General features: G+C 43.1%; 1 protein-coding gene and 1 long non-coding RNA gene across 3 annotated transcripts in view; one reads left to right on the top strand and one right to left on the bottom strand.

Moving 5' to 3' along the window:
• Window positions 1-6,633, bottom strand: part of LOC116622672 — a 24,918-nt gene extending 18,285 nt beyond the window's left edge. Inside the window, exon 1 of the long non-coding RNA XR_004297603.1 lies at window positions 6,548-6,633. This is a non-coding gene — a long non-coding RNA (uncharacterized LOC116622672). The remainder of the gene's footprint in view (window positions 1-6,547) is intronic.
• An 86-nt stretch (window positions 6,634-6,719) lies between these two features.
• The window catches only part of PINX1 (PIN2 (TERF1) interacting telomerase inhibitor 1), a 93,630-nt gene continuing 92,359 nt past the window's right edge, over window positions 6,720-7,990 (top strand). The window contains exon 1 of one of the 2 annotated variants that reach the window (XM_032389076.1): window positions 6,720-6,858. In XM_032389076.1, coding sequence (XP_032244967.1) covers window positions 6,840-6,858 — 19 coding nt within the window. In that variant the 5' untranslated portion in view covers window positions 6,720-6,839. Of the gene's footprint in view, window positions 6,891-7,990 lie in introns of both variants that reach the window. The other variant, XM_032389077.1, reaches the window with a different exon arrangement.

Below are 7,990 nucleotides of genomic sequence, written 5' to 3'. Positions count from 1 at the left end.
AAACTGAGGGTTGCTGGAGTGGGGGGTGGGGTGGGAGGGATGGGGTGACTGGGTGATGGACACTGGGGAGGGTATGTGCTCTGGTAAGCGCTGTGAACTGTGCAAGACTGTTGAATCTCAGATCTGTACCTCTGAAACAAATAATGCAATATATGTTAAGAAAGAAAAAAAGAAGAAGAAGAATGTAGCAGGAGGGGAAGAATGAAGGGGGGGAAATCGGAGGGGGAGAAGAACCATGAGAGATGATGGACTCTGAAAAACAAACTGAGAGTTCTAGAGGGGAGGGGGGTGGGAGGATGGGTTAGCCTGGTGATGGGTATTGGGGAGGGCACGTTCTGCATGGAGCACTGGGTGTTATGCACAAACAATGAATCATGGAACACTATATCTAAAACTAATGATGTAATGTATGGGGATTAACATAACAATAAAAAAAATTTAAAAAAAATAAAATATGTAGAATCAGATCCTCTTATTTCTGGGAAATTTTCTTGGGTAATAGTTGTAAATGTTAATTCTGTTCTATTATTACGTTTTTCTTCTTCAGGAACTCCAATTTTATATATCTCTGTTGGATCTTCTTTGCCTCTCCTCCATTGTTTTTTTGTTTTTTTTTAAGATTTATTTATTTTAAGAGAGCACACATGTACACACTCATGTGAGAGCATGTGCAAGAAGGGGAGGGGCAGGAGGAGAGGAAGAGAATCTCAAGCAGACTGCCCACTGAGTGGGAGCCTGATGTGGGGCTCGATTCCATGACCCCTGAGATCACAACCGGAGCTGAAACCAAGCATCAGAAGCTCAGCTGACTGAACCACCCAGGCGCCCCTTCTCTCTTCCATTTCAACAGCTGACCCTGTTATTAAACTTCTTTCTTTATCTCATTTTCATTCTTAGTTATTTGGTTAGTTTTTTTCAATATATTTTCTTAACTTTTAATTTGAATATATTCCTCTGGCCACCTTGTAATTTTGTCCTCATTTCTGATATGGTTTTGCTGTTTTCCATTTCTTTCCTGTGTTCAATCAACTCTCATTTTATTTCTTCCTGTTTTTTTTTTTTTTGTCTGTTTCTGTTAGTTGGAATTTCTGATTCAAGGTTTTGTCCCTTCCACATCACCAAATAATTAATTTGATGTGGAGTATTACCTATAGTTTTCTTCTGTTTTTGGTTGTTTTTGCAGGGGTAGATTTTCATCACCTGAAATGTTTCCATTCTCGCTTTCTGTTTTCTTCTTATAGAAGCCTTGTATAGATGAAGACTATTTTTGTTTATTAATTTCATGGACAGGCTCTTGGCTAAGGGGTAGTTTTTAAGACTCCTACTTCAGGACTGCCACTTGCTCTCAGTGTGGCAAAGTGCCCTTTAAAATGGTAGTTCTCCTTTTGGTGTGTGTGGAGGAGGAAACTAGGGAAGGAAATACGTGTTCCTTGATTTTTTCAAAACCTCTTTTGTTTTGCAGGACTCTAAATTCCCTCTTCCTACTCTTTCCTTTATTATTTTTTTTTTTTTAATCACCTCGTCTCCAAAGGAGACTTTCAGAAGCAATGACATTGGTTCACTGCTACATAGAATCGTCAGTATTGATACTTGATCTCTGGCTGCTTTCAACATTGTTGACCACTTCATCATTCTCTGAAATATTTCCCCCCTGCTTTTTCTCTTACCTCTGAAGCAGTTCCTTCCATCTCTCCTAAGATCCCTCATTCTTCTCTTCTGGCTATTAAATGTTAGACTTCCTCAAAGCCTGGCCTTCTGCTGTTCTCACCACACTCCTTCTGGGTGCGCACATCACTGTCCATGGCTTTATTTAACATCTATATTTGCATGATTCCCAATTTTTTTTTTTTAAGATTTTATTTACTGAAAGAGAGAGAGAGCATGAGCAAGGGGGAGGGGCAGAAGGAGAGGGAAAAGCAGACTCCCCGCTAAGTGGGGAGCCCAATGCGGGGCTCAATCCCAGGATCCTGAGACCATGACCTGAGCTGAAGGCAGACACTTAGCCGACTGAACCACCCAGGCGCCCCATGATTCCCAGTTTTCATCTCTAGCCCAAACCTGTCCCCTGAGTTCTAGACCCCTATGTCTAACTGATGATGCTCATACTCAAAGACACCTCAATCATATCATGTCTAAAACTGAGCTTTATTCCTACCTCCAAATACCACTGTTTCAGTTATAGAAATTTTGAGATTATTCTTGACAACTTTCTCTCAACTCCCAAATATTCAGGTTATCATCAATTCCTATTGACCTTACCTTCTAAAAGTCTCTTGAATCCAACAACTAATCATCACTTTGCCAACCACCTTCATTTCTCACCTTAACTACAATTGCCTGCTAATTGGACTCTCTATAAACACCTTTCCCCCTTCAATCTGTTCTTTCCATACAGCAGCCATAGGGACCTTTTAGAAACTATAATGTGTGTTACTCCCCTACTTAAAAATTCTTCAGTGGCTTCCCATAGCTCTTGAGACAAAGACCCAAATCCTTACTGTGACCCACAAGGCCTTATAAGAACTGGCCTCTTACTCAGTTCTGTAGCCTTACTTTACCTTGCTCTGCATTCAGCCATATCAAGTCCTGGAATAGGCTATGTTTCAATTCACTTCTCACTTCCTTTTTTTTTTTTTTTCCCAAGGATGGTATATAAGATCACTTTATTTTACAGGGCAAAGGTTATGTAATACCCCCTGGACACTACGTAAAGCATTAGAAGCCAACTATACATATGTTCAGTACTGGCTAGAGAGCTGTTCCTCTTCTTCTAGAAGTGCTGCTTTTTATTGTGGCTTATGGTAACCATGCAACATGGAATGTTGGGAAAGACCCTGGAATCCAGAGAATGACCCATGGAATCCAGGGAATGGCACTGGATGCCACATGGGGCAAGCTGTTTTGCCCAAACTCTTATCCCCCAAACATACCCTCTTTAGCCAGTGAGGGCCTTTTATAAAAAGCCTTGTGGGTTTCATGAAGAGACTACTATGCATTATAGCTTTTGCCCAGCATCACCAGAAAACTTGAACTATTTTGGTTAAATAGCCCTTTAAAAGCTGACAGAAGAAAAGAATATCTATTGTGAAACTGTCTAAATCCCCCAATTGCTAGTTCCACACAGTCAGATATGGTGATGATGCACATATTTCTGGATTAATAATGAAAGCTTAAAAAGCAGAGAAAAGCTGCATGGACTTTGGCTGGCTGGCTCTCCCCTCAGGAGCCCTAAGCATCATCTCCTGGTGCCTTTCCTGACATGAGAGGGTTTTCACATCTTGGACAGCCTGATGTCATAGGTGACCATGTTGAAGTTGTCCCAGGCACAGAGCTTCTTCTCCAGCAGGTCATAGTCAACGATGCTGCTGTACGGTTCTTGAGTGGGACAGTCAGGGCCTTGCTGTGCCCCGGGCCTGTGGCATAAGCAAAGCTGAGAGTGGTGTCAGGTGATGAGTAGCTGCTGACGGTGTACAAGTGGTCACAGATGATGAAGACATTGGCCACTGACTGCTTACGGATGTTAGTCTCCCCGGTTTGTTCAAGTTCCAGACTCTCTGGGTTCAGTTTGGAGAGGACAATTGCGCCTTTGGCCTCCTACGTGCTGTAGACTTCTCACTTCCTTGTGGGAGATTTCTTGAATTCTCCTGAGTTAACTCCCCTCTTATATTCTGTCCTAGCCTCATGTCTTTTTCTCTCCAGCATTTATCTCAGGTCTAATTTTATATTTATGTATGTGATTAATGTCTGTCTTCTCTGCAAACTCAATGAGGATAGGGGTCATGATGTTTTGTTCACCTTTGTAACTCCAGCAGTGAGCACACTGTCTGAAACAATAAATATCTGTTGAAATAATCATTCTAACCTCTGTTTCCTTTAAAATTATAACAGTGCTTTATTGAGTACTGTATTGAGTGCTTTCTATGTGCCAGATGCCATTTTAAGCACTTGACATGTATCATCTCATTATTCCTCTTAATAGAAGAAGGGGGAGGTAAAGTAATCTGCCCAAAATACACAGCAGGTTACCAAAGCTAGTAAGTGACAGAGCTAAAATTTGAACCCAGGAAGTCTGGCTTCAGAATCCAAGCTCTTAAATATTATATTATATTCCCTTTAATGCTCATATCACTGACTTATGATTTTCTGATTAATTTTATGAGAGTCTTTCAGACCTGGAAATAATTTCAGTGATCATCCTTTTTTCATAGATTGGATGAGTGATATCAAAAGGGGTGAATGACTTGTCCAAGATCACACTGCAAGCCAGTAGCAGAATTTAGACTCTATTATGTTTTCTGCTTTTTTTTGTTCCTGCATTGTATTGGCCTGGTGCCTCTTAGGAATGAGCCAAGTTTAACTGGCAAGATTCAGTTCTATTTCTTTTATAGATAAAAATTTTAGTGCTGTATCTGACATATAGTATAAAGACGTAGTACAACATATAAGAATTCCTTTTTGCAATTGTACAGAATGTGTAACTAGCTTTTATAATTGTATGTATGTGGAGTGGTGGGGGGAGGGGGATTGATTGTGATTTGCCAGAGCTAAAGAAAAGTAGCAATCATCTGTCTCTGATCTTGGTCTTTGCTTGCCTGAAAGCAGGGGACTAGGTCAGACCCAAGTCAGATCTCTGAACCTTCTAGGTTCAGGTCTTTGAAGTATATTGAAAGCATCTGTCAACCTTAACTAAAGGTGTTCTTCATACAGAACTTTTCTTGAAAAAAAGAAAAAAGTATATTTTAATCCCGAGTTCATTTATACCTTTGGTTGTTTGATGGCCTGCTGCGCAAAGTTAAGGTCTGTAGATCATCAGCACCCACATCCTTGGAAGCTTGTTAGAAATGCAGAATTTCTGGCCCTATCCCAGACCTGCTGAACCAGAAACTGCATCTTAATAAGATCCTCAGATGATTCACACGCACATTAAAGGTTGAGAAGCACTACTCTGAGAGGGTCTGCCAAGAAAGAGACTGAGGAATAAGACTGAATGTCTTATACTGAATCACCTTATTTTTAAAAGCACAGTATTCATTCCCAGGCTGACAACTTAAAACATATAAATAGAATTCTACACATTTTTCTAAAATCCCACACTTGACAGTAGATAATCTTCATAGATTTTTCATAGGCACAAGAAATGCTGGAGTTGGAAAAAACCTAGGACACCATTAGTCTATCCTGCATTCACCCAAATGCAGAATACCTTCTATAGGATTCCTGTGTGGCCTCTGACTGAACATTTCCAGGAAAGGCAGCTCACCAAATTACAAGGCACAACCATTCCTTGCCATTCACTGCCACACTTAACAATCTCAGTTTAGTTCTGACCATCTATCACCTGGAGATGGCAACAGTGTTGCAAACTTGTCTCAATCTTTCTGACCATCCAAGAGACAAAACCGTCTTCCTACAATCATATACCAACAAATGTGGTGCTTGAAAATTTTGACTTTCTTTTCAATTCACTATTGTCCACACCTTCTATTTTCTCTTGTCTCATCGGACAGATCAGCTAGTTATCCAAAGACTTGGGTCATCCTGCCTTTCTAATTTTTTGCAAGTCCAACTCCCTACTTTAATCCTGTTCTCCGTGGCACAATTTATGGGCTCCCTGACTTAGCTATAAAAATTCCATTAATTTTGCATCTCCTCACTCCGCCCAGCTCCCGGGTATTCACTAATAGCGGTAACTATTCTTTTGTCTTTTTCTGATTTTTATGAAACTAGAGAAGCTAACCTTGTTTGTCTAGACTCCTCGTTAAAGGGCAAATTCATCTAGAACAGGAATCTAGTCCTTTACACGGCGTTTCGTGGCACCTGGCTGCTTCCTTTATGTTCTACTTGTGGGGGCTAAGACTTCTATCTATACTATCACCTGAAGTTCACTGGAGAGTCAGTCACCTGAGCAAGATGTCCTTCCTATCTGTCCAAGATTCTCACTGCCAGAATTTCATTAGAACTCCCCTGGAGACTGAGACACTTCAGTTAAAATTCACAGATGGCTATAGAGCCCATACCATACTCAAATCATTTTGCTAGGTGTTGGTATGGATAGAGAGATGATTACGATAAAGGCAAAGTTCCAGAGTGCACGTTATAAAAGAAGAAACAAAACAACTTAGTCTTGTCGAAGATATCATGTTAGAGAAAATTTTTGCCACATTTAGTTATCTTCTTAATTTGGGATCCCATAGATAGATATGTATCTACTTTACCTATTGCTCTATCTCAGGGGGTAGGGCACCATAGTGCAAGGTCTTCCCCTCCAGGTGAGTTTCTCAAACTCCTCATACACACCGTTTTAAAACGCTGACGGCCCTAAGGGCTGTTGTTTACATGTCTCTTTCCTCATGAGACTGTGAGCTAACCGAAGGCAGAGTTCATGTTTTATTTCCAGAAAGCACCATGCTTGGCATTTAGTAATCAATACTGAGAATGATACAGGTAACCCTACTGAGCGGTTGCCCTGTGGCAGCCACTCTTAGAAAGGGTTTACGTATAACCAATCATTTAGCACAGGCACTTGCTCAAGCGAATGAACCCATACCCTTCTCTCCACCGGCTTTAGTTCCGGAAACCTCCGACCTCTTCCCCCGGGGCGTCCGCGCTCCCTCACCTCCCGGAACTTCTTCGCCCCGCCCCCAGAACGTCCGCGTCCCGCCCCCTCGCCGCCACGTGGTCCAGGGCCGGTCGCACCTCACTAACGTCACCAGCACGCGCCCTGGCCGCTGCTGTCCACCTGGTTTGCGAGTCCCGTGGTTCTAGCTTCTTCGCGAGCCGGTTGCTCGGTAGCCGCCACCGCTCAGGTCCGGAGACTCGCGGCGCCCCAGGCTCTCGACATGTCGATGCTGGCTGAGCGTGAGTGGAGGGCGCGAGGGTGAAGGTTCCAGGTGACGCGCCCGGCCGGACCGAGTGGCGCGGGGTGCGGGTCGCCGGCGCTCAACGGGGCGGGGGATACCGGGGGACGGGGAAGCCCGGTTCGGCTCGCCCTGTCTGCCGCGGAGATTTCCCAGCCCAGCCTTCCCCAGAAGTTAGCTACCGGTCTACTAGTGAAAGAGACTGCGAGTGTAAACGTGGGACTCTTGTCCTTACGCTCAGGTCTGGGCACGCACGCGGTGGGTTCAAATGGGAGCCAGGACGCGGACCGGGCAAACCCTGAGCTGTTCTTTCACTTCGCCGGGCCTCAGCTTCTTCTGGTTAAAAAGAGGCGGTTGGGCCAGCAGAATCTGTTCAGGCAGTGAAATCCCGTTCTCGAAGATTTATTGAATCCAGAGAAAGGAAAGCAAGGGGTTTAGAAGCATCAAACACAAGAAGTTAACCTTTTTTAGGGAATGCAGGACTAATGAGTGAGTCTAAGTAAGACTGACGGTTTGGACTTAGTTGAAATTGTTAACATTCTTGCATGACAGAAGTGTTGGCTGCAACGCCGCGCCCTGCTTTTTGCCTTTGACATTTATCTTCACTTTATGAAGTTCATTAATTCCCTCGCTCGGGAGAGGCGATTTGACTTCTGAGCGGTATCTGTAGCTATGCCTGCCACTAGGTGGCACTCGTGCTTTGTCATGAAAAGCCGGCCCGTGACTTTTTGAAGTGTATAGTGAGCAAGAACAGAAACGGCTTGTTTAACAGGCCAATAGCAACCACACAGGGATTCTATGAAATAAATGCTGTCAGCCTTCTCTTATCTAAGTAGGTGGGAGAAAGGGAGCACAAACGCAAGGGGTAAGGCACCGTTCCAATTTTACGGGGGCTGAAATCCAGGTTCAGAGGAAAATAATTTGCCCCGAGTCGTTGAGCTAGAAAGTGACAAATTGATCTAGTTATCACTGTGTCTTTACCTTTTTGTCACTGGGCCAGCAGTTTCCTATTGTTTTTTAATAGGGACTTATAGAAAAGTATATGTTTTAGACTGTGACTATATGGGCTCTGTTTCTTCATTTGTGAAACTAGGGCTGCTAGAATCTCTTCTGGTTTTAATTTCTCTGATGTA

Source organism: Phoca vitulina, unplaced genomic scaffold, assembly GCF_004348235.1.
Source record: "Phoca vitulina isolate PV1807 unplaced genomic scaffold, GSC_HSeal_1.0 scaffold53, whole genome shotgun sequence".
Lineage (NCBI taxonomy): Eukaryota > Metazoa > Chordata > Mammalia > Carnivora > Phocidae > Phoca > Phoca vitulina.
Note: the sequence above shows the minus strand (reverse complement) of the source record. Positions and strands in the feature narration are given on the sequence as shown.